We start from the raw sequence: 25,830 nt of genomic DNA on the forward strand, positions 1-25,830 counted from the left end.
CTCCCAGCAACTGACGTATGGTCCCTGTGAAGTTCATTGTCCAGTCTTAGCCACATGCCGAATGGCATTACGGAATGTTCCCGTGAATCAGATGAGTTGGCAGACATGCTGTCGTCTTGACAAATGAATGTGGGCGATGTAAATGGTGGAGATCGAGATGGTTTTCCCTTGAGGTCCGGCTCGCGTGATTGGAGGCGTATTGATTAAGACATCACATTTTGATTCAGATTGGGTGTGGCATTGCGCACACCGTAATTGTCCGTAAAACATGATATAGCACAGCAAGCTTATCTATTTACAACCAACGGGGGATCGGTAATTGGTAGCCAATCATTTCAGACCCACCTAATGAAGTACAAAACCGCAGGGTGCCTACATATCCATCCCTTCTTCACAGAAAGGCATCCGCATCTACAACTTAATCCCACATAAACTTTCACCTAATATTATCTAACCCCTACTTGCCTAGCCAGTATTGAATTTATCTGCCCAATGCGACACAAACTCAGCAAAAGTACAGAATCACATATAGCAGCGCTTTGCATATTTTAATGGTGCTAAGCGAGCATCTCGTGGACGAATCACGTCAAGTCCAAGACGCATGCTTATGATGGCCTGCAATCTGAACGAACTTGGAGACGAGCTGAAGCGTCAATGGGCGCAAGTTTCGGTTGACGAAGAAGAATTGCAACCCGCAAAATTGCAGGAGAGTGGGATTGTTGGTCTTCAGAGTCAGCCACAAGGTTTTAGCGATGCTCTGCAGGCTTTGCATCATCGGGTACAAGGTGAGCACCTAGTGTCCTGATGACCTTCTCATCAATCTGACGGGATGCAAGAAGCCATTTCATGCCCTGCAGAGGCTCACAATACCATGATTTCGGACCCATCTCTTCTCTGGAAAATTCCAGCATTCTGTCTGCCAACGCCGTATTTCTGCGATCCCAAGCACATGGCCTATTGCTTGAACCGGTTGCGGCTTGGAAGAACATGGCGGGATCCTACGAAGCGCAATACTCTCGATTTTTGGCTTCACAAGACAACCCATAATTGGGTCAGCTCCGAGGAACCGAAAATCTTGTTGGTGCAGGGGCGATACGATAAGAAGCACCAGATGGAGCACTTCGGCCTGGAGATGATAATCTTTCTATCTTCCCAGAAGCCCACTATCTTCATGCTGAGTTCTTTCTCCAATCATGGAAGTCTCGCGGTGTTTGGAGATATTCAAACAGAGCAGGTGCTAAGGCAGCTTTCCATCCAAGCGTTAGGAAAGATAGCCACTCCGCAGCCGCTGCCTTTCTTAGCCAACATCGTGGAACGATTCCACACCGCGAACTTATGCAGTGACTGGCTAAAGATCCTAATTATAATCACCAAGCACTTTACCGACCTATCCATTATTCTCGACCTCGGAGTTGTCAAAAGTCAACATGTCAAGCTCCTGAGAAGCACGTTCAGAACTCTCCTCCGCGAGACCCAGTCGCGGTGCGTTTTGAAAATCATGTTAATGAGCATTCATGAATTGGAGCCTGCAGTCGATCCGATGGAGATGGTGAACAGTCCCATCATGCATAGCCGTCGAGCGTCAGATTCGACCTTGTCATCAGTAGAGAAGAATCTTCTCTCGAAACTTGAGAAGATCGATGCAGCAGCAAAGGCAGCCAGCGCTAGAGCCATATACACAGTGGAAGAGGCATCGATGACGACTATAACAGAAACCAAGTGAGTAATCCTACCATATAAGGGGCGCGGGTCTTTTATAGAAGCTGATGATTTGATCCAGAGGGTCGACCACCGATACGCCACAAGAAAACGCCGGCTCGACATCAAATGTACCACCAACATTGCCCGCACTAGACAACCACTCGATGGAGCTTCACATTTCTGAGGAAATGGAAGGAATGACGCACGATTATCCCCATATACACAAGTCCTGTGTCTGCTGCGGACTGAATGATACCGCAGCCATACAAAGACTTCATGTATTGCCACTAAGTGCAGACCATCGACAGACCGAGGGGCCAAGAGCCCTACCACTCTCTACCAGCGTCAAACCACATAAGGTCACCGTTGCCATTTTCTGTGCTCTACTACTAGAGTCAGATGCTGTTGAGGGCCAGTTGAGTGAGTATTACCAAACAAGCTCACTACCAAACCAGAAGCTTGCCAGCGACATCAATACATACTCCAGGGGAAGGGTTGGTAGCCACCAGGTTGTTCTTGTGCACCTCGCTGGTATGGGGAAGAGCAACGCTGCGGTTGCGGCGGCCAACTGCAAAAACAGCTTCCCAGACATCAAACTAGCCCTGGTGGTTGGTATTTGTGGTGGAGTTCCCTCGTATGTCAGCGACATCCAGAGGAATATCGTGTTGGGAGACATTATTGTCAGTGAAGGTCTCATACCGTTTGATTACGGGAGGCAGTTTCCTGACAAGTTCGCAATGAAAAATGGCATGGGCGACATCCTAACGAAGCCAACACCAGCTATAAGGTCATTACTCAACAAGCTCAAAGGTCAAAACGGCCGAAGGCATCTCACTCAAAGGACATGCCAGTATCTAGGCAAGGGGCCACATGACCTTCAACGTCATGCGGTTTATCCAGGAGTGGATGAGGACAAGCTCTATGAAGAAGCCTATCGCCACAAGCATCGCTATTCGTCGGATTGCCTGACTTGCACCGATGACAAGGATTCGGTATGCAAGGCGGCCAGATCCTTATCTTGCGAAGTCCTTCAGTGCGATAATGAGAAGCTGGTCCATCGAACTCGTCTTGGTCAACAAGACAGTCGCGGACCAGCGATACATTTCGGTCTAATGGCATCGGGGGATCAAGTTATGAAGTCAGGCGAGCATCGTAACAATATTGCGAAGAGACATAACGTCATAGCCTTTGAAATGGAGGGCGCTGGAGTTTGGGAAATCTTCCCCTGCATAGTCATAAAAGGCGTCTGTGACTATGCCGACAGTCACAAGAACAAAAGGTGGCAACGATACGCTGCAGCTACGGCGGCAGCTTGTATGAAGGCATTGCTGGATGAATGGACTATGACAAGCTAGGAACTATGCCTCTGGGGGCAGCTACCAGCCTTATTACACTTATGATATGTCATCTGAGTCGCACGAGAGTTATATGAATAGTTACGATCGAAACGGGTATACGAATGAGTGTCGCTGTTCGGGCGGGCAACCACCTACCTATATTAGATTGAATAATGTGTTTTCATCTTGATAATTTTATTATCTCTGTCGTCCCTGTCGTCCCTGTCGTCTCTTTGCCTATCCGTTTCCCTGTCCCCGTTATCGTTATGATCGTCTCTACCTACTTCTCGCCCAGATAGCTTGGAATATTCGCCCAAATTGCAAAGCTCACATTAATAATTATGATTATCGCTAACATCAAATCGGAAGATTAATTACGGGACATGCGTAGATCATCAGGTGGCCAAGGGAGGCCTATGGCGATTGCCGAAGAAACGTTAGGGCAGCCAACCGGCTTTGCAAAGGCCGATATGCTCTGTTTGCTTACCGCTCTGTTTACCTGCAGTCAAATCATCTCTGATGACCGGAGGTCAAGAAGAGTCCTAAATTGAAGTACACGAGAACACCGCGCTGGACTGGTGTTTTTTACTTCGGCGACCTTCCAAGAGCCGAATTCAAGAAAAAGCTGTTGGAATTGACTATGTTATAAGCTAACGCCGCCAACATAATTATGTAAACAACCAGATAGGGTTGCAATACTTGTGTATAACGATGAGAAGGGTCAAGACATAGATTGGATAGATAAGCAAACGAGAAGGCTGTCGTGCTCTATGGTCCTCGAACCAGAAATAGCAGCGCCCCGGAGGCGGCCGATGAAAGGTTCAGCATCATGCCGATGTTGTGGGTGGATCAGAGGCTTTCCGAAGAAACGGTTGTCCATTGTGGAGGTATACAGAAAAGCAAACACGGCTGACCCTCCAGCCTGGCCCCTGTTCGGTGGCTTGTTTGATAACCCTTGGCAGATCCAGGGACAATGGTGTGCGTCTTAGAAGAGCACTCAGGAAATTTGCCGATTCTATCGGTCCAAATTCAACCAAGAAGCGGTTCCTAAAGCTACAACCAGCTACGTTGTAGGATGTTTATTTGCTCCTGCAATGTCATTCTTCTTGGTGCCGGGGCTGGGCGCTGGACTCTGGATTTCTCTATCTGATCCAGGACCATTGTATTTATATTGGCCTCGTCTTGGCTAAGAGTAATTGAGTCCTGTTTCTGATTCTTGGAACAATCAGAGATATTGCGAAGTTTGAGTTGGTACCGGAGGGTGGGCTTTATCTGGGAGCAGATCGTATTCCGCGAGCCTGTTACCAGCCTGAACTGCGGGAAACTCATTGGTGGAAACGTTTACTCTTGAGCATGAATGTTTAAAGCGCTGGTGAGCATGGGCCTTGACTGTTTGGCGTGCTCTTTGCCCGGTATCATTCATTCTCGGACTGAAGAACGTTGGATGCTACTAGCTCAGACCCAAGATCCACGGCCATACTGATTTTCGAGCCGACCTGTCCGATGATGACGATGATTTGATCCGATTATTCCCGGTGATCGGGCCGGACGATTTGGAGCATCGATTTGCGCAGTAGGACTTTCCATGATCTACGTGGCGTGTTTGCGTGCCTCCTTTGGAGCATATCACGTAACCGCCTCCTGACCACGTGCAAGAAGAGTACGACAGACACCTTTGTGATAAGTACAACAGCCAACACGCAATGCCCAGAAACCCCTCTCGAGTCTCGACCGTTGAGATCAAATGCCAAGGAACATGTTTGCCCAGACTTTGTACCGGCTGAAGCGGACAGCACGAGTGACCCTTGTCCCCTGTACCCCGCAAACCAACAAGCAGGTTCCGGACCACCTCGTTTCTGATCTCTTCTTTGCCAATCGAAAGCAGGAGCCTGATTTCTTGCAGCAGCTAGACGCAAGGAAAGCAGTCCAAGACCACTTTCAACCAACAATGCAAGGCCCGAGTCTCCTTCATTTCCATGTCCTCCTCTATTGTGCAACAGTTCAATGCAAGCAATAGTCGCAGAGAGGCACCTGCGTCATTGGATGCCGTCAAGCCGATTGGTCTCCCACTTTTCGGTATGCAGGGGTTTCCACCCCCAACGCCCGCGTCTGCCATTGACCAGTAACGGTCCAAGATGGATGAATATCGCTCTTTCAAGAGGCCAACTTCGCTAGTGTCTCAGGCGATGTTTGCCCTCACCATCCGGGCGGCGCGGAGACTCGAGGATTGACCCAGAGCCAAGGGCTGCCTCGGGTGGCTATCAACGGATTGCTGGGACGACTGCATTCGGCTTGGGAGTTGAACTTTGCGAAAGAACTCACATCTTAGCCTTTGAAATCTCTATAAAGACACTGTTCTACTGAGGCGTCATGTATTCTCCCTTTCAGTCTTCACTCGTTCCAGCTCATCCTCAAGGAGCAGACAAGAGCATCACTTAATCTCAACGAGCCTACCGACCATCATTCAGTCTTTTAACTCCCAAGTCTACCCCTTCCACGCTTCTTCTCTTCTCTTCTGCTCATCCACAATTACCACCATCATCATGCGGTTCCTTACGACCATCCTCGTGGCAGCCGCCACCGTCCAGGCCATCGCTCTCCCAGACCCCGTCGCCAAACCCGCCCCTAACCCGGTCGCCGAAGCAGACCCGTGGTGCACTAAGCCCGGACAGCCATGCTGGAAGCGTGCCGTCGAAGCCATGGACAGACGCGAAGCCCTCCCAGAACCCGTTGCCAAGCCGGCGCTGAACCCCGTTGCCGAGCCGGAGCCGTGGTGCAACAAACCCGGCCAGCCCTGCTGGAAACGCGCCGTCGAGGACGCCATGCTGGAGGCCGTCAGGCGCGCAGCGCAGCCTGAGCCTGCCCCCGTAGCAAAGCCCGCCCCCAACCCCGTCGCGGAGCCGGAACCCTGGTGCACCAAGCCCGGCCAGCCATGCTGGAAGCGCACCGTGGAGGACGTCATGGACGAGATGCTGCGGCGCGAGGCCCAGCCCGAGCCGGCTCCCATCGCCATGCCTGCTCCTAACCCTGTCGCGGAGGCTGCTCCCTGGTGCACGAAGCCCGGCCAGCCTTGCTGGAAGCGCGCGGTCGAGGCTATGGAGAAGCGTCAGCCTGTTCCGGCGCCTTCTCCCGTTGCGAAGGCCATGCCGAACCCTGTTGCGGTGGCGGACCCGTGGTGCACGAAGCCTGGGCAGCCGTGCTGGAAGAGGGCTGAGCAGGAGGGCAGGGTTGTTCCTGTCACGACGGCCTGGTGACGAGGTACGAGTTCTCCCTGGTTTACCCACTAGATACCATTCGCTGACTATGCTGAACAGCTTTGTCTTAAATGTCGATCGACTTCGACCGGGCCTTTTCCTTTCTCTTGTGCGATATTTGAAGGTCAGGGCGTCATAATAGGGGGACGCCACAAGAACTTTGGAGAAAAAACCAATAACCAAAATAATGCACGACCACCACACACAAACACACTTTCCTTCGCCATTCTCTTCTTGTTTTTCTTCTTTTCCGTGGCTACTTGCCGCCGGTGGGACGTGGGTGGCCACTTGTTTCTTGCATAGATGGCGACGCTTCTCGTGGCAGAAGGAGCCGCCCTTTTCTTCACCGATGTATTTTAGTGGTCGGGTTTTATCACTCGATGCGATGGTCCTCGCGAGAAAAATTTCCGCATGAGACGAAACCCGCTGGGACGCTTGTCCTCGTCGTGTAATACAGGAATGTTGAGGATTCCGCGTGTTTGATGGCTTTTGGTGACGTGACCCATACGCAAAATTGGAAGACACGACGGGAGCCGGCCGTAGTGGCTCGTGAAGGCTTCAGACATCGTGATCCCACAGTCTCATCGACTTATTCCCCATAGACCTCTCGTCATCGGTCGACCAGATGGCGGGCAGGTCCCGACCAGCTTCGAAGTTCACAGGCTGCAGGCTCGGCAGAGGATGAGGCTGAAAATTTCGACAGCGTGATGACGCCCACGCCTCGAACCAAACGGTAGGCTGGGAATCGTCTCAGTCGGCAAGCAGAACGCGAGTCCTTGATCTATCGTCAGGTAAACGGCGGCATGTCGTCAGTACCCGAGACCGAGGGCGAGATTCGCATGATCACATCCCTGCACGAGATATGAGATCTGGGGTCCTCTGCAGGAGGCAGGCAGCGAGGCAAGGCAAGACTACGATGCCTACACTTTTAATAAGCCGGGATACACTTCACAGATGGAAAATTCGCATCGCGGCAGACCATACACGCACACAAATGCTTCGCGTGGTCGAAAATATGTACGTTCAATCATTGCGCTCCTCCTCACTTGCCCGTAGGCATAGGAGCACCGCACCCAAGATTGTTCGATTCCTTCTCCATTTCGATCTCCGTATCCAGTGGTCTTGGGCTCGTACAAGCGAACCTCTCACCAGAAAGAATCACGAGAACATGCATGTGATTTTTTGCGTTGTTCAATAATATGAAGAAGAGAAGAAGAAAACAAGCAAAGGTTGCGCAGCGCGGACCAACTTTTGTAGCCGCGACGAGATTTTTTCGTGTGGATGCCTCAGGCACAGATGCTAAGGCGACTGTCGCCGACCCAAGTGACCCAGGCGGGCGGGACCACCTGCCCTTTCAAACGGGAAGGGTCCAATCGGCCCCTGCGTCTTCTGTCGCTGACACCCGCGGCCGGTCTTCGGCAAGGTGCAGTTAGGCAGTGGGTCGCCTGTAACGACATGCCGTCACTCGCTGTCGGCGACCATCTCCATTTCCTACCCTCTTAGAAGAGTCTCAATCTCCCTCATCTCCCTTGGGTTCTCGTCACAACACAACACCCACGGATAAACCAAGATGGCCAGACCAGCAGCAATGGCGGTAGACGCCGTTCCAAGATTTTTGCTCCCGAGACTCAGCTGGACTGGTCCTGCAACAGCTTCTCAGGCCCTGAGACCCCTCTCGGGATCGGGATGCCATCCGAGCTCTCGCCGACAGCTGCATAGCCAGCCGAATGCCCTCCACGGCGCAACCCGATCCCCGCGATGCCGCTCCAGCAACACCGCCAGCACCACCCCCTCAATCCTCGAGAACCCTGCTATAAGGAGATCTTTCCACGCGACGCCCGCGAGGCAACGTGACCACCACTTCGACACCCTGAAGTTTGTGCAGCGGCTCAAGTCCGATGGTTTCACGGAAGAGCAAGCCGAGGCCATGATGAAGGTCCTCAACGACGTAATCCAGGAGAGGTAACACACAATTCCTCGCCCATGATCTCGAGGCAGCCGAAACTAACGTGCCAAAAGTATCCAGAACCTCACCCGAACCATGGTCCTTCGCGAAGACGCCGCCAAGGCCACCTACACCCAGAAGGTCGACTTCGCCAAGCTGCGCTCCGAACTTCTGTCCGCCGATAGCACCGAGTCGAACACCACCCGCGCGTCGCACGAGCGCCTGTCCAACGATATCGCAAAGTTGAGCTCGCGCCTGCGCGACGAGATCGGGCGCACCCAGGCTAGCGTCCGCCTCGACCTCAACCTGGAGAAGGGCCGCATCCGTGAGGAGGCTGTCGGCCAGGAGCTCAAGATTAAGGAGACGGAGACCAAGATCGAGCAGGAGGTGGCGGCGCTGAGGGAGAAGCTGGAGCAGGTCAAGTTCCAGACGCTGCAGTGGTTGATGGGTGTTTGCACTGGTTTCGCAGCGCTGTTGCTCGGTGCTTGGAGATTGCTCATGTAAAAAGTCTTGGATTTTGGGTGGTTGCGGTGCTTTTCAATGTGACGATGCGGACGGGATTGCTGTTGATCGGTTCGAAAAGGTTGCTGATTTCATGTGGGTTCCTCCCGCGGTAGAGCGCCTATGTCTAGGAAAGCAGTATGTGTTTCCTATGGGCATCGCATAGACTTCTGACTTTGCGCGAGACCAGGTCTGAATCTAAGGAAGATTTTGCGAAAGACAGGAAAGAGATATCTAAACAAAAAGAGACATACGCGGTTTGCCAGCTCTGAATGGGAAAATCCAATGTTGGGCTTCGCTTGGCGAAGGGAAACGAGGATTAGGGGCGAGGGCACAGGTGCTCGTAAAGACACCGACAATGGTACGGCACTTTTTGTTTCCTGCCTCGGACGGAAAGGGCGTCGGGTTTGACTGTAGAGCGCTCCTTCCTCCTGAGCCGCATCTGTCTCCCACTTCACCCCAGACTTTTCCCCCGACGCCTTTTTTTGAACTTCAGGGGCAACCTCTCGTACATACCTTCCACCCTCCACGTACCTTCCACGCCCGACCACAAGCTTCACTCAACAACACCATTGAGCAAGCACGATGTCTGGTGATTGTTGGGGGATGAACGACCCTGCCGACGCCGTCGGCGGCCTCACGCTCGGTTTCAAGCACCCTCCCTCCTTCCAAAGGGTGAAAGCTCAGAAGGACGATTTTGTCATTTCCGAGGCTGTTTTCGACGTCAAGGCAAGTAAGATTCCCTCGACTTCTGGCAATCTATCTCACGATCAATCTTCATCACAGACCGCTCCTGGCTATCCTGAGGAGGATTATGTTGGCTCCCACCGCTGGCTCGAGTGAGCATCACATCCTATTCTGTCAGTGCGACTACCTACTAACGAATTATCGAGGCACTGGTTCCCGTTCAACCCCGAACTCGTGACAATCTCGGTCGGGGATGGCAAAAGTAGTTGCGAATTCTCCATTGCACGCACAATCTTGGCGGAGAACTTCGGCTACTTTGCGACTGCTTTTAACGCCGGCTTGAAGGAGGCTATCGAGCGAAAGTTCATCATCGCCCCGAAGGAGATTGGCGCCTTTGGCCTCATGATGTCTTTCCTCATGACCGGAACGTTCCCACAACACCCCGACGAGCTAATTCACACGACCCATGCAATCATCCGCGACTCCATCATCGCCTACCGTCAGTCGGACTACTTGAAGCTTAAATGCATGGAGCGCTTCAACCGCGCCATTTGCCTCCGTCTCCGACAGGTGCTTCTTGCCAACCGTGGAGCCCTCAGAGCGGCTCATGTCGGACAGCTCTACAATTTTGTCCGCGACGCTCCGTCCCGCGACTACTACAAGGACCTTGTCAACGTCTTCGCTCAGGCCGCGGTCAAGCCTTGCCTTCATGGATGGATGGTAGGAGCCCAGCCGACGTCCGTCTCCTGCTCCGTAGCTTTCGACGAGCACTGTGGAAAGGACCCCAAGGAATGGGTAAAAATTGTCGAACACTACGTCTTCATGGTCAGGAATCACAACTTCTTCGCAAGAGATGTCCAGGCCCAGATGATGAAGACCATGGCCACGGGTCGACGCCTCAACCGAGTCATCCCTGGTAAGTCAGCATTTCATCTCTATTGCATTCGTTATCGTCCCGGCTACTAACAATACCTTAGCGCAGGAAGGTGTGAACAAGAAGATCCACAACATGCCCGCTGGCGTCGACTACGTCACTTACCGAGACCCGCTTCCCGGGGGAAAGGCTCAGATCTTCACCATCTGATAAGTTTCAGCTGTTTTGGTACGAGTGTCATACTGTGGCCATTCGGGCCTGAGGACGGAAATGTATGGTCGTCTGTGGTGGCTAGGATAGGTACTACCTCTTGAGTTGTGACATGATCGAAGGTTGATCATATGTGGCAACGAGCTTCTTGGCCAATGCGATGTATTACGACACTGAAGAAAGAGGCTGGAAGTAGGCTTCGTCGGATCGTTCGGGCAGATGCTCGATCCTTTCTCGGACCGTGCCATGTACATTTGTCTCGGCCTGGAAAGAGGGAACATACGAGAGTGCGCAAGCGGTGTTGCTTCCCCTTTTCAACAGCATAGCGCAGAATATTAAACCAGGAGATCCATCCAATTTCAAGCCTACCAAGCATCGAAGCAAATTGCTCTGGAGAAGTATCCAGCCGGCCCCGGTTGGGTCCCTGAAGCGGGATCCGGCGTGGATCCGTCGTCAATCCAGGAGAAACGTCCATGTCTGCTTATGTCATCCCGCATGCGGCCAAACATTGTTCCGGAAACAAGCTGCCTGGTGAAAGCGGCCACCTCATCAAGATTGCCACGTGACAGAGACAATCCCGCAGAGGCAAGCACGGGCCACGCAGGTCTCAATTGGCTGCAGACAGCAAGGAACGACAGGAGCAGCTGGCAGCAGCGACAGCAGCATCAGCACCCGGCCGCATTAAAGAGTGGACAGCAAACGTCAAACAGCAAATTCGATTGGCTGTCGCGAAGCCAGGCTCAGTGCGCAACAGCGAGTGGTGACTGGACAGCACAGAACCTGGGAGGAACCGACGGCCGGGCCAGCGCCATGCCAGCCAGCAGGCAAGGCCAGGTTACGTCCTGCCCAAAATAATCTCCAAACTTCCACCTGTCGTGGCTAGCCCAGTGACCCAAGGCCAAGTTCTCTCACGCACTACGTATCCCGTATCCATCTTTCCCATTCCCTCCTCCACCACCACCACCCAAATAAACCATCACCGTTTGCCCTCCAGCTTGTCACCACTGCGAGGTGCATCACCACTCGTCTTTCCCATCTCCTCCTGTTTTCGCTCTTTGTTTCCCTGTATTAATTGCCTTTTGCGCATTCATTCCGGGCTGCAAGGAAGCTATCCACCCCCCCAGCTCCTTCCCACTTCTCCTTTCTACACGACACCACGTCGCCTGTCACCAATTCCCGCGACCCCCGATTATCACCCTAATCCACCACTGCGAGCAGACGACATCTAGCTCGGCCGTCACGATTTTGCATTCTTGCAACACATACCGCCATCATGGCGCCTCTACCCATCAAGTTCCAGGAGCTGATCCAGCTCCAGACGGCCGGCGTTGAGGATGCGTCGATCGGCTTCAACTCCTGCGTACGTCGCTTCCGCCCATCCCGCCTCACCCGCATCTCCAATTGCATCACTCTTGCTAATTCTGTTCCCTCCAGACACTCGAGTCAGATTCCTACGTCTGTATTCGTGAAAAGAAGAACGAAGCTGCCCAGCCCGAAGTCGTCATCGTCGACCTCAAGAACGGCAATAATGTGACACGACGCCCTATCAAGGCCGACAGTGCCATCATGCACTGGACCAAGCAAGTCATCGCTCTCAAGGCGCAATCAAGAACACTCCAGATCTTCGACCTCGAGAAGAAGCAGAAGCTCAAGTCAACGACCATGAACGAGGACGTCCAGTACTGGAAGTGGATCAGCGACACCTCGTTGGGCTTGGTCACAGATTCCGCAGTCTACCACTGGGATGTCTACGACGCTTCCCAAGCTTCGCCCGTCGAGGTTTTCAAGCGTAACGCGAACCTCAACGTGCGTCTCCGGGACTCTTTGAACCCCTCTTCGCAAATACACAAGCTAATCATCGCGTTTGCAGGGCTGCCAAATCATCAACTACCGAACGAACGCCGAGGGCAAGTGGATGGTCGTTGTCGGCATCTCCCAACAGCAGGGTCGCGTTGTTGGCGCCATGCAGCTGTACTCCAAGGACCGCGGTATCAGTCAAGCCATCGAGGGTCATGCTGCTGCTTTCGGTACCATCCGCCTGGAGGGTGCTCCTGCTGACACCAAGCTTTTCACCTTCGCGGTAAGGACAGCAACCGGAGCTAAGCTGCACATCGTCGAGGTCGACCACGCCGAATCGAACCCCGTTTTCCAAAAGAAGGCTGTCGACATCTTCTTCCCTCCCGAAGCCGTCAGCGATTTCCCCGTCGCCATGCAGGTATCGCAAAAGTACGGTGTCATCTTTATGGTCACCAAGTACGGATTTATCCACGTTTACGATCTCGAGACCGCTGCCTGCATCTTCATGAACCGTATCTCCAGCGACACGATCTTCACTACCTGCCCCGACACCGAGTCTCGTGGTATTGTCGGCATCAACCGCAAGGGTCAAGTGCTCTTCGTCTCGATTGACGACGCCAATGTCATCCCCTACCTTCTCCAGAACCCAGCCAACACTGATATGGCTATCAAGATGGCATCACGAGCTGGCCTCCCCGGTGCTGATAATTTGTACGCCCGCCAATTCGAGCAGCTGTTCAACAGTGGTCAGTTCATGGAGGCTGCCAAGGTTGCGGCCAACTCTCCCCGCCAGTTCCTTAGAACCGCCGAGACGATCGAGCGCTTCAAGTCTCTGCCGCAACAGCCGGGACAGATGTCGTTCGTTCTGCAGTATTTCGGTCTCCTCTTGGACAAGGGTGCTCTCAACGAGCACGAGTCCATCGAGCTCGCGCAGCCTGTTCTCGCGCAGAACCGTCTTAACTTGCTGGAGAAGTGGCAAAAGGAGGGCAAGCTGACGGCTTCTGAGAGACTTGGTGATCTCGTGCGACCTCACGACCTCAACATGGCTCTCACCATGTACCTCAAGGCCAATATCGCTCACAAGGTCGTTGCTGGCTTTGCTGAGACGGGTCAATTCGAGAAGATCCTGCCTTACACTGCCCAGGTCGGTTACCAGCCTGATTACGTGCAGCTTCTGCAACACATCGTCCGTGTCAACCCTGAGAAGGGTGCCGAGTTTGCCACTGCCCTGGCGAACAACGAGGGCGGCTCCTTGGTCGACATCGAGAGGGTTGTCGATATTTTCCAGTCCCAGGGCATGATTCAGCAGGCGACTGCCTTCCTGTTGGATGCCCTCAAGGACAACAGGCCCGACCAGGGCCACCTCCAGACCCGTCTGCTGGAGATGAACCTTATGAACGCCCCTCAGGTTGCCGACGCTATTCTTGGAAACGACATGTTCTCTCACTTCGACAAGACCAGGATTGCGACCCTCTGCGAGCAGGCCGGCTTGGCTCAAAAGGCCCTGGAGCTCTACGAGGACCCCGCGGCCGTCAAGCGTGTTGTTGTCAACATTGCGGCTACTCCCAACTTCAACCTGGATTGGTTGACTGGCTTCTTCGGCAAGCTGTCCGTTGAGCAGTCTTTGGACTGCTTGGACGCTATGATGAAGCATAACATTCGCCAGAACCTTCAGTCTGTCGTCCAAGTCGCCACCAAGTACTCCGACTTGCTTGGCCCTGTCAAGCTGATCGACCTTTTCGAGAAGTACAAGACTGCCGAGGGTCTTTTCTACTACCTGGGCAGTATCGTCAACCTGTCCGAGGACCCCGATGTTCACTTCAAGTACATCGAGGCTGCCACCAAGATGGGTCAGTTCAACGAGGTTGAGCGCATTTGCCGCGACAGCAACTACTACAACGCCGAGAAGGTCAAGAACTTCCTCAAGGAGGCCAAGCTTCAGGAGCAGCTTCCTCTCATCATTGTGTGCGATCGCTTCAACTTCGTCCACGACTTGGTGCTGTACCTCTACCAACAGCAGCAGTTCAAGTCCATTGAGACCTACGTTCAGCGTGTGAACCCCAGCCGAACCCCTGCCGTCATCGGTGGTCTCTTGGATGTTGACTGTGATGAGAGCATCATCAAGAACCTTCTCTCTACCGTCAACCCTGCCTCGATCCCCATTGACGAGCTCGTGTCTGAGGTTGAGACCCGCAACCGCCTCAAGCTGCTTCTGCCTTTCCTCGAGGCCACCCTTGCTGCCGGCAACCAGCAACAGGCTGTTTACAACGCCCTCGCCAAGATTTACATCGACTCCAACAACAACCCTGAGAAGTTCCTGAAGGAGAACGACCAGTATGACACCCTGGTCGTTGGTAAGTACTGCGAGAAGCGTGACCCCAACTTGGCCTTCATCGCGTACTCCAAGGGCCAGAACGACCTCGAGCTCGTCAACATTACCAACGAGAACGGCATGTACCGCAACCAGGCCCGCTACCTGCTCGAGCGTGCCGACCGCGAGCTCTGGACTTTCGTGCTCAGCGAGAACAACATTCACCGTCGCTCGGTTATCGACCAGGTCAACGCCACTGCTGTTCCCGAGTCTACCGACCCTGCCAAGGTGTCTGAGGCTGTCGCCGCCTTCCTTGCTTGCGACCTTCCTCTTGAGCTTATTGAGCTTCTTGAGAAGATCGTCCTTGAGCCATCGCCGTTCAGTGACAACGCGAACCTCCAAAACTTGCTGCTGTTCACGGCTGCCAAGGCGGATAAGGGTAAGGTTATGGACTACATCCACCGCCTCGACAACTTCAGCGCGCCCGACATCGCGTCCGCCTGTATCGACGTCGGCCTCCACGAGGAGGCTTTCGAGATCTTTAAGAAGACCGGCGACAAGACCGCTGCTGTCAACGTCCTCGTCGAGAATGTCGTCAGCATCGACCGCGCTCAAGCCTACGCCGAGGAGGTTGACCTGCCCGAGGTCTGGAGCAAGGTTGCCAAGGCCCAGCTCGACGGTCTCCGCGTGAGCGACTCTATTGAGTCGTACATTAAGGCCGAGGACCCCAAGAACTACGAAGAGGTCATCGAGACTGCTGTCCGTGCCGGCAAGGACGAGGATCTCGTCAAGTATCTGCGCATGGCCAGAAAGACCCTGCGCGAGCCCGCCATTGACACCGCTCTCGCCTTCTGCTATGCCCGCATGGACGAGCTTGGCGAGTTGGAAGACTTCCTCCGCGGCACCAACGTTGCCAACATCGAGGAATCTGGAGACAAGGCTTACGAGGAGGGTCTCTACCAGGCTTCCAAGATCTTCTTCACCAGCATCTCCAACTGGGCTAAGCTGGCCACGACGCTCGTTCACCTTGAGGAGTACCAGGCTGCCGTCGAGTGCGCTCGCAAGGCCAACAACATTAAGGTCTGGAAGCAGGTTCACGAGGCCTGCGTTGAGAAGAAGGAGTTCCGTCTTGCCCAGATTTGCGGTCTCAACCTGATCGTCGACGCCGAGCAGCTCCAGACACTCGTTAAGCAGTACGAGCGCAATGGCTACTTCGACGAGCTGATTGGCCTCTTGGAGCAGGGCCTGGGTCTCGAGCGTGCCCACATGGGTATGTTCACCGAGCTTGGTATCGCTCTGTCCAAGTACCACCCCGAGCGTCTCATGGAACACCTCAAGCTCTTCTGGAGCAGAATGAACCTGCCCAAGATTATTCGTGCCTGCGAGGAAGCCAACCTCTGGCCCGAGCTGGTCTTCTGCTACTACCACTACGATGAGTTTGACAACGCCGCCCTTGCCGTTATTGAGCGCCCCGAGAACTCTTGGGAGCACCAGCAGTTCAAGGAGATCGTTGTCAAGGTTGCCAACCTGGAGATTTACTACCGCGCCATCAACTTCTACCTCGAGCAGCACCCGTCCCTGCTCACGGACCTTCTCCAGGCTCTTACTCCCCGTATCGACGTCAACCGTGTGGTCAAGATGTTCGAGAAGAGCGACAACCTGCCGCTCATCAAGCCTTTCCTGGTTAACGTCCAGTCTCAAAACAAGCGCACGGTGAACAACGCCATCAACGACCTGTTGATTGAGGAAGAGGACTACAAGACGCTACGCGACTCAGTTGAGAACTATGACAACTACGATCCCGTTGAGCTCGCCGCTCGTCTTGAGAAGCACGACCTGATCTTCTTCCGCCAGATCGCCGCCAGCATCTACCGCAAGAACAAGCGTTGGGAGAAGTCCATCGCTCTCTCCAAGCAGGACAAGCTGTTCAAGGATGCCATCGAGACTTCCGCCATCTCTGGCAAGAACGATGTTGTGGAGGACTTGCTCCGCTACGTAAGTATTCCTGTCCCGTCCAAGTTACCCAGCGCTAACCATGATTTCAGTTCGTCGACATTGGCAGCCGCGAGTGCTACGTCGGCATGCTCTATGCTTGCTACGACCTCATCCGTCCCGATTTGGTACTGGAGATCTCTTGGCGTCACGGTCTCACCGACTTCGCTATGCCCTACATGATCAACATGCTGTGCCAGCAGACGAAGGAGCTTGCGACCCTCAAGGCCGACAACGAGGCCCGCAAGAGCAAGGAGAAGGAGAAGGAGAAGGACGAGGACAACACCCCTATCCTCGGCGGCAACCGCCTCATGATCACTGCCGGCCCCGGCGGCATGGGCGGTGGCTCTCCCGCGCCATATGGCCAAACGAACGGATTCGCTCCCCAGCCCACCGGCTTTGGATTCTAGATGAGAGTGCCCGCTACGACTTGGACATATGTACCTCAGCAGCAGCAGTACACGCTGCAGCGACCAGTCTCCAACATGCTGATGCCTAATCTCATGGGCAGTAGGGGATATCACACACTCGGGCCAATGTACCCAGTGTCAAAAATTCTATGAACGCGGGCGGAGGCGTTGTGTTAACCGAGGGTTCCCTGTAATCGTATCTTCTTTGCTCTCTGGACGGATGAGCTTTTCAGGCAGGCGGATGACTTTTACGCGGGGGAAATTGAGGGGTGCAAATTTTGTTATTTGCACACACGACCTAGACTCACCATTATCGATTCAGAGGCAGTGCGAGCCTGGAGAAAGAGCTCGCGCCCAAAACTGTATGATAGTCCATTGATGTTGGTTTTCTTATGATATGATGTTCCCCATTGCGTGATACAATTAGTGCATGGCATGTGCTGGGCTGATCCTGAATATCAATAGTGGCTTTGAGTAATACTAGCTTCGAGATATCGTTCCTTTGGCTGTCTCCAATTAAGGGCCCGCCCTGTCACCGCCGTTCCCCCTACTATTATCTCGACGATGGCTCCCGTGTTACTCATCCTCTTCCGTTGATGATCTTCTCCATTACTCGTTCTCATTTCGGAATACTCCTCGAATCGCGGATTGAGGAAACTAAGGGAATGGGATTCTTTTTTTCGCGATAGGTTACTCTCCCAGCGCTGGAAGGGCCATGGTCCCTTACACACCAACCAAAACTATCATTCGTCTTGGCCGTCAACAGAGAGTGTGCCTGATTATTTATTTATAAGGCTAGGTGCCGCTTGACGTTCGTCGACGAAGCAGTCTCGTTTGTGTCAACTGGGCGCGGGAACGGGGTTTTGCTAGGCTTGGGCTCTCTTTTTGCAGATCTTCTTGCGGAGGCAGCGAAATTGCTACTTTTTGGCGGGTATAAATTCTGCCTGAAAGTCGAGAGGCCACGGTCTTTCCTCAAGACAATCGCTTATTCCCAATCATGGAGTGGCCATTTCTAAGGTATTTCTGGCGCCAACTGCGGAGGGTAGGATTCGACAAGATTGAGAAGGCGATCCAGGGTGTTCTGACGGTTCTGTCGTCCATTCTGATCGGTTCCAAGATTATTCATGGCCATTTGGGAGTGAGTAGAAACGGGCTGCTCGTTTGTTGGGCTCTTGTGTAGAATGGGGCTGGACTCATGAAGACGTTGTGCTAGATAGACAAGGCAGCTAATACTTCAGAAAAGCCTCGCCATTGTGTTGCTTCCAGTGTGTTTGAGCAGTGAGGAAATAGTGCATTATTTATGGCACGAAAGACCCTGACTGCTCGCCAGAGAGCGCGAGGGTTTGCAGCAAGCTTTTTAAAGACAACGCTTATGTTGGATGGTTGAGCCTTTTACGCCTCCCAATGCACCGCCCTCGGATTCTTTGGGATAGAACCGCGAGACAGCCTTTTCGTTGATCAAGAGTTTTCGTTCCCAGCGTTCTTGGCGGGAAGCACCTATTGGTGTAAATGTGACACCTGTCCTCATCCTTTCCACCTTTTGGGATATTCAGAAAGTTTCAACTTAGAACGACAAGGAACACAAGTGTATGATTTGCCTGGGCTTTGCTTGGACGCCTTCAGCCGTTTCAGAAGTTATTGGACAGTCTCAAGTGTCATGCAAGCTGGCACGAAGTTGGATTTCAGCCACTCTCACTCAAGCCTAGAGAGACCAAATCTGCATTCATTGTGCTTTCGTCATTCAATTGATACGCATTTATATATGGAAGATTGGATGGAAACCTGTATAAGTGGGCTTGATCCCGTGCGCTGACGCTGCGCTGTAGCCTGATCTGGTGCGTTCGTTCATATACAAAAGCCAGTTGACTTCCGGATGTGTTTTCTCCCATGAGAATGTTATTCATTGGGTAATACTGATCGTTCCCAGTGTCTTCCAGTAGATATCGAGAGCTCTGCCAGACTGCGTTTAAGGAAGCCGGCTGGTCGGAGCAGACTCACCGCTCATTTAAGGAATCTCTCGTTTCTTTACTTCGTCCGCCGACAAGTCTTTCCTGTGATTATTCCTGCTAGGTACTGATGCATACCCAGACATTGCATAGCTTCCAGCGGATAACTGAGGACTAGAATTAACCAGATGATGTCTAGGTTTCCGGACGAATGTCTGGCGGTGTAGACTATCAAGGGGCACCCCGACATCGATGAGAATTGCATGGTTCAATCAATAAGTCCGACCAATAGACACTATTAATATTTATAGATGATGGTCAGTCTATTATCAGAATAGACATGCGTGCTGGACCAGCACAGCGTTTCGGACTCCAATGTTGGTCTACTTTCAGACCTGGCAAGTTGACCGCGTTGACTCTCTCAACAAGAATGATCGGTTGAGGATTCAAGTCTTCACTTGCGAGAGCATACATCCATCAGCTATATGGCAGCCTCGTGTCGTCAACTGTGGGGAACAAAACATCCGCCCTCGCACTGGAAGCACTCACTCTGTCCCTTTTTGGCATTTTCTTGCGCTCGGCAATGATTCTCGTCCGCATACCCTAAACAATGCGTACTTTTGATTCACCATGAGTGGTTCGAGCCTAATATCGATAACACAAACACTGCGAGACGCAGCGAACTTGGGCTCTCCCGTCCTCCGTTCCGTAGTATCCGCGGCCGCTCCCTCTAAAAGATTTACCGACTAAACTCCTTTCTCCAGATCCGTCTCTTTGAACACCTTATAATTCCTTGGAGTCAGGCAGCTTAATGAATTCCGAATGAATACCTGGCAAAGTTCGAGAATGATTGCAAACCGTAAAAATCCTTATCCCATACAAACTTGATTCGCAGGTGTCAATTGTCACAGTATCAACCTGACATAATTGTACAAATCTTCTACGTACATGGTGTAGTAGGTATATCTTGCAAACTGTTCGTCTCGAGTTTGAGTTCTTCGACTGCTCGCACACTATGATTCAAGTTAAGATGGTCAGACGTGATCACTTATTTTACTCCAGCACAAAGGATAAGCAAGGCAGACATGAGACTACCATCCGATACTTGTGTCTCAGCTGGCTTCAGGATGAATTCGTGAATTTCTTTCCAATAGCGAAGTCTATGCTAAACTTTATCGACATTGTCCTAAACATTGCTCAAACGCTATATTAACCTGGCCGGCAGTCGGTGCAAGTGCCCTCAGGACCAGGCTCTAGACAGTGAAAACCGGGCTGTTGTTCTGTTAGCGGCTGCATCGTTGATATGGTAATCAGATACTGACTGGGCACTTGGGCGGCGGATCACTGCCCGCAGGTGTTGGCGTAGCCACAGCCATGGAGACCATGCAAGCTGCGATAACAGCATAAAAAGAAGAGAAACGCATCGTGAGTGGGAGACTGGCTTTGACTCTGATATGGTGATTAACGAAAGAATTTTATGAGGTCTGCTTGTTGCTGAAGAAGACAACGGAGCTGTCTTATAGACATCGAAAGGCGCGGCGAATATTGCTGTAGTGAGCTGAAGAGAGCAAGGCAAAGCCCACAGCGCTTGAATCAGGTTTGACTTCGCCGGTGAGGCTGCGAAACTAGCTGCTCCGAGAGTTGCGATGAACCGAGTGTCATCTAGATTAAATCTGAAAGCTTAACTGAACCTGCGGCTCTTGAACCTTCTGAATTACTCTGATTCCTAAATTGCAGGTTCCGTCCCTTGTGTTGTGTGTAACGATTTGGGAGATACCCAAGTAATTCTGTTGAAACCACCAGCGTGATCTTATATTAATGTCACAATTCCCTCCTTGCAAAGTGCCTCTGGCAATGTTGATGTTAGCAAGGGGTAGAGAACTGTAGGTAGTGTTGACTGCTTAGAATACTGTCTGTATCTGTGATATACCAGCAGACATCCTAGTCACTCTGACCTCAAGCGGAAGAATATTTCATAAAATTGCAAGGTAACCATTCTTGCCTCGGATCGCGAGTCTAGCGCCCTTGGGATCATGATCTTCCCAGTAGTCACAACCACGACTCGCGTTCGAACCAAAGCCAGCCGGGGTTTAAGTGAACTCCACAACCTCGGGCTCTGTTGCGCGTTGTGAGTCCGATGACAGCTCCGCGGGTCGACAATCTAAGAACCGGGCACTTTTACAGGTGGGAACAAGTTACACACCTAAGGTAAGTCTGAGTCAAACTGTAACAGCAGTAGCAAGACGGAGAAAATGACGTTGCCGATACGGCTAGCTGCTTTAGCATCATCTATCGGCAGAAGCTCCAGCTTCATTAACTACTTTTCTTGTCCGCCCATTTCAGCTTCTTCAATTCGCATTGATGATGATCAATCCTCTCATCCTCATCTGTCTCTAGACTTCAGTCTCACGCTGTACCGCCACCCACTCTTCCCTTGTCCCCCGAAGCACATAACACAACGCCTTACCGCATCTTCCTCTTGCGGCTTGTCATTGAGTCCGTTTAGTATATTGATCCCCTAAGTAAAACGGAAATATCTCTGCGGACATCCCAAGACGTGCGTGTAACAGGGAGTATAAATGCAAAATATTTCCATCCACTTGTATCTGCCAATCTTTGCGATCAGAGTCTCGATGCGGCCCATCCATATGAGAACCCGGCCAACGTTCTAAGATAGTTTGCCTTAAGGCGGCTGGGGATGGTGCCGGATTAGACGTATTGTTTGGCTTTGCCCATCACTTCAATTTGCACCAGAGCGCAGATAGCCAACGGCAGAGGCGGGTGACCCGGCCGAATGCCAGGCAAACCTGTCCCACGAAGGCTGTCCTCAGGCGTTCGCCGCCTGACGAGTTTCAGAGAGATGTCACGAGAACGTGGTGCCAAGATATATGAGTAGGAACGGCCAATCCCATCATCAATTCATCGCCGTCTGCCAAAGTCTCTGGCCTCATTCCGCTCAACGTCTAAGCATGCGCTGAATATGTGAACCTCCAATAAATTCAAACCCCAAAACGCCAAGTCTTTCGATTATCTTGTGAATTAGTACAGCTCCAGCGGTGCGGAGATTGATCTACGCTCTTTCTCTTTAGCTTCCGTCATGGGCTTCGCGTCGGTAATCCTGAGCCATTCGCCGTTGAAAGCGTTGATGAGCCAGTTGCTGAGTTCTAGACTACGTGTAAGCCAGTAGACCAAAATAGTCAGGGATAGGTACATACTATCGTAGACAATCTTGTTCGCGTTGTGGAAGTAAATGCCATGGTCGCTGTCAGGGAACACATGAACGTCGTAATTCTCAACGCCCTCGAGGTTGAGCTTGTCGAGAAGCGTGAGCGTGCTTTGGTAGTGTACGTTATCGTCCGCGACACCGTGCATCATCAACCAACGCACGTTGCCAGCGAGAGCAGATACATTGGTGACGGCCGTCTGCTGATACCCGTTCGGGTTCAGCTGCGGCGTGCGCATGTAGCGCTCTGTGTAAATGGAGTCGTAGAACCTCCAGTCCGTGACGGGGGCGACCGCCATACCGTAGCTGAACGTCTGGCCAGCGTCCATCTCGAGAGTCTTGAGGGTGTTGAAGCCGCCGTAGCTCCATCCCCAAATGGCGATGCGCGAGGCGTCGACGTACTTCCGAGCCGCCCAGTTCTTCGCAGCGGCGATCTGATCGTGCGCCTCCCAGTGGCCTAGCTTCTCGCGGACGAGTACGCGGTTCTTGCGGCCGATGAAGCCGGTGCCGCGGCCATCGACTGTGACGACGATGTAACCTAGTGCTGAAGCGACGTACGACTGGAAGTCGACCGAAAACTTCTTCGCCACAGATTGCGAGCCAGGGCCGGAGTACTGGTGGAAGAGGACAGGGTACTTCTTCTTCTCGCTGAAGTGCGGAGGACGGCGCTCGACATAATTGAGCTCGACGTCGTCAACCTTAATGGTGCCGTACTTGAGGAGGGGAAGCTCATATCTCTTGGCGTTCTCGGCTAGCTCCTTATTCTCCTCTACGATGTGCTCGTACTTGTTGGGGTTGCTGGGGGTGCTGACGACCTTTTGCCAGGGAACCTTTGGGCCGAGGTAAGAGAGGAGACTGAAGCCCGCGCCGCTGGAGAAGGAGATGTCATAGTAGCTCTCGAAGCTGGTGTCAGTAAAGGGCTTCATGTCAGTGCCGTTCAGGTAAACACTGTAGACGTGGCGCTGGATGGAAGACTCCTTGGTGGAAACGAAATACACCAGGTTGTTCTTCAGATCAATTGCAGACGGACCGCTGACTACCTCCCAGGGGCCGGAAGTGAGGTAGACAGGTTCAGGGTTGTCCATGGGAGAAAAGTACGCGATATGGTCACCATTGTCGTGAACAACCGTATCGACATAGCCGTCCTCGGGGCGTCCGTTGGCAGGGTCCGCGGGAATGAACTGGGTTTCGTGGGATATCTCAAACCATCCGCCGTCAATCTTTCCGACGTCAATGGTGTTGACAGTTTTGGCAGAGCGAGCGACAACATCGACAAGGACCACACGCATAATGTCACTCACGCGGTTGGTCTCCTTGATCAAGACCTTCTGGTTAGCCCAGAGAACCATGTTGATTAGTCGGTCGTCGTCGGGGAAAGCATCGTTGATGTCAACCGAGAAGACATCGCCGCGGGCCACGTCGTAGAAGAGAATGTCCACGACAGGGTTGTGACTGCCTGCGCGAGGGTACTTGATGCGCTTCTCATCCGGATAGGTCTCCTCGCCTTCGGGCTTCTTCTTGCCACTAGGTCTTGAGACGAAGTATTGCAGCGGGTACTCAGGGACACCCGTCTCGTTCGTGCGCAGGAAGGCAATGTACTTGCCATCCTCGGAGAACCAGGTGGCGCTGTTACCGGCAAAGACTTCCTCCTCGTACACCCAGTCAGGAATACCGTAGAAGTATTCAGGCCCACCATCCTTGGTGATTTGAGTGACCTTCTTCGTGGCTAGGTCTCTGAGGTAGAGGTTGTTGTCCCTGGTGAAGACGATGGCATTGCTTTGAGGGCTCCATGTCGCAAGCTGCACGCGACCGGAAGCGTTATCAGGGTCGAGTGGCTCGGTAGTTTGCGTCTCAACGTCGAAGATCCAGTACAGCGCAGTGAAAGAGTGGCGCCAGTTGTGCTCCCGGTCAGTCGAGACGAGGACCTTCTTCATGTCCTTGCTCGGACGGCCGTCAAAGGGCGTCAATTGACGGCCATTGTACTCGATCCATGGGTTCTTCATGAGCGTGCGGCTCTGAACGACGTCGGCAGATACCTGGCCAGCCGCCTTGTTGCCAGATCTGATGTCCTCCACGACGAGGTAGTCCTTACCCCGCGCACCTTGTTCCAGCAGCAGCCCGTCCTCCCCGTTCGGACCCTCGATCCAGCTGACCGAGTGGGAGTATGGCGACCAGAAGCCGGACATGACCTGGTCCAGCGTCACCGGCTTTCCGGACCCCCGCTGCGTCGCCGAGGGGTCGTGGTCGACCTTGCTCCCATGCTGGTATGATTTGTTCGTCAGGAAGACGAACAGCGCGGTACCCCACGCGAAAAGAAAGGCGATGCCCAGTACTAACAGCCCCTTCTTCAACCCGCGATCCATCCCCACGCGGCGCACAATGCCGCCGGCACCGGGGGCCATCAGCGGGCCCGTCTCGAGGTCATTGGTATCGGACTCCTTCAGGTCATTCTCGTCGTCGAAGTCGTCGGGGTTGTCGGCGTATGCGCCGCGGGAGGTGGATGGAGCGCGGCGTCTTTGGGAGGCAGACGAGGAGGTGTAGGTTTGCTTCTCATTCTGTTCGTGCAGGCGGTCGAAGACGAGGCTCGTGGTGGAAACGGTCGAGATGGATGATTCGTGGGACATCCTGGGATCCTCGCTGTCGGTCGGTTGACGAGAGGCGGAGGCGGCGGATGGAGCGGCCATGGTGAGACTTGATATCTCGGCGAGATGGCGCCAAGGGAGAGCAGAGATAAGGTGGTAGAGGAGATGGGATCGAAACTACTTGGATTCGGTCGTGACTTGAAACGGCATGCTGTCTCGAGGCGGCTTCAGGCCTCTTTGGGAAATCGGGGTAGACGACGATGGCACATGGATCGGAGCGCGGGTCACGAGACGGAAGGGTGAAGACGGAGACGGAGACGGGCTGGTATGTGTATGTACGTGCGAGTGTCGAGCCGAGTCAAGGCAGTGCCAGTGCCCAGAGTTGAGAAACAAACTACCTGACCCAGGTGTTTGGCGGATTGGAGACAAAGGACAATGGGAAGCTGGATGTGTTTGCTGCGCGATGGTGGGTGCGGTGCGTGCTTGCTGTGGGAGGTGGCAGGCCCCTGGCACCACAGTGAAATGGAAGTAGCTTAGCTGGCCTGGACTGGACTTTGGTGCGCGAATGAGTTTGTCACAGCTGCAGGAAGGGCCCCCAAAAGCGACCCCAGACCAGGAACACCTTCTCCAATGGAACGGCACGCTCTATTCACGGATGCGGAGTGGCCTTGGCCCGTTTCAATTGTCACATTCCCACTCAGTGCTAGCCGGCCACCTGGGTCCGTCGCTTATCTGCTTATCGCTCCTTGCAGGCCCTTGTAGAAGGATTTCGGCTTGATGCAATCTCATCCTCCAATTCATCACTTCGGGAAGGGACTGTGCGATGACATTCGTCCAACCTTCGAGCAAATATTTTGTGGACAATTAACTGAAGCTGGCTTCCATCTGCCTGGCTCGCCAGGATGATTGGCGGTAGAAGAGGCAGGCTGACTGACTACAATCTCAGAAAACACACCATCAAATCCCAAAAAAGCTCCAAACAGTGGCATTGGTATCCAAAAACCCTCATCCCCCAGAATCACACCAAAAATGAAACCATCTCAACCCGCCAAGCCAACTT

The 25,830-nt window shown here is 53.1% G+C and overlaps 5 protein-coding genes across 5 annotated transcripts; 4 read left to right on the plus strand and 1 right to left on the minus strand.

The window, feature by feature from the left end:
* Positions 1–5,581: 5,581 nt before the first annotated feature.
* ccg-4 (Clock-controlled pheromone ccg-4) lies at positions 5,582–6,292 on the plus strand (the record flags this gene model as incomplete). The annotated part of the gene is made up of 1 exon (XM_032037025.1): positions 5,582–6,292. The coding sequence occupies one exon, from the start codon at positions 5,582–5,584 to the stop codon at positions 6,290–6,292; it is 711 nt and encodes a 236-aa protein (XP_031884185.1).
* Positions 6,293–7,862: 1,570 nt separating this feature from the next.
* Positions 7,863–8,741, plus strand: CGGC5_v000420 (Protein FMP32; the record flags this gene model as incomplete). Its single annotated transcript, XM_032037026.1, has 2 exons — positions 7,863–8,254; positions 8,312–8,741. 2 exons carry the CDS (start codon positions 7,863–7,865, stop codon positions 8,739–8,741), a joined length of 822 nt encoding a protein of 273 aa, XP_031884184.1.
* A 582-nt stretch (positions 8,742–9,323) lies between these two features.
* Positions 9,324–10,509, plus strand: CGGC5_v000421 (uncharacterized protein; the record flags this gene model as incomplete). The annotated part of the gene is made up of 3 exons (XM_066150671.1): positions 9,324–9,577; positions 9,632–10,341; positions 10,403–10,509. 3 exons carry the CDS (start codon positions 9,324–9,326, stop codon positions 10,507–10,509), a joined length of 1,071 nt encoding a protein of 356 aa, XP_066009714.1.
* Positions 10,510–11,782: 1,273 nt separating this feature from the next.
* chc1 (putative clathrin heavy chain) lies at positions 11,783–17,019 on the plus strand (the record flags this gene model as incomplete). The annotated part of the gene is made up of 4 exons (XM_066150672.1): positions 11,783–11,869; positions 11,944–12,315; positions 12,380–16,612; positions 16,663–17,019. The coding sequence occupies 4 exons, from the start codon at positions 11,783–11,785 to the stop codon at positions 17,017–17,019; spliced, it is 5,049 nt and encodes a 1,682-aa protein (XP_066009973.1).
* A 4,985-nt stretch (positions 17,020–22,004) lies between these two features.
* On the minus strand, positions 22,005–24,872 carry DAPB (putative dipeptidyl-aminopeptidase B; the record flags this gene model as incomplete). The annotated part of the gene is made up of 2 exons (XM_032037031.1): positions 22,005–22,129; positions 22,181–24,872. 2 exons carry the CDS (start codon positions 24,870–24,872, stop codon positions 22,005–22,007), a joined length of 2,817 nt encoding a protein of 938 aa, XP_031884318.1.
* Between the last annotated feature and the right edge of the window lie 958 nt (positions 24,873–25,830).

The sequence above is a fragment of the Colletotrichum fructicola genome (assembly GCF_000319635.2).
Source record: "Colletotrichum fructicola Nara gc5 chromosome Unknown KSG_Nara_v1_contig01, whole genome shotgun sequence".
Taxonomy (NCBI): Eukaryota; Fungi; Ascomycota; class Sordariomycetes; order Glomerellales; family Glomerellaceae; genus Colletotrichum; species Colletotrichum fructicola.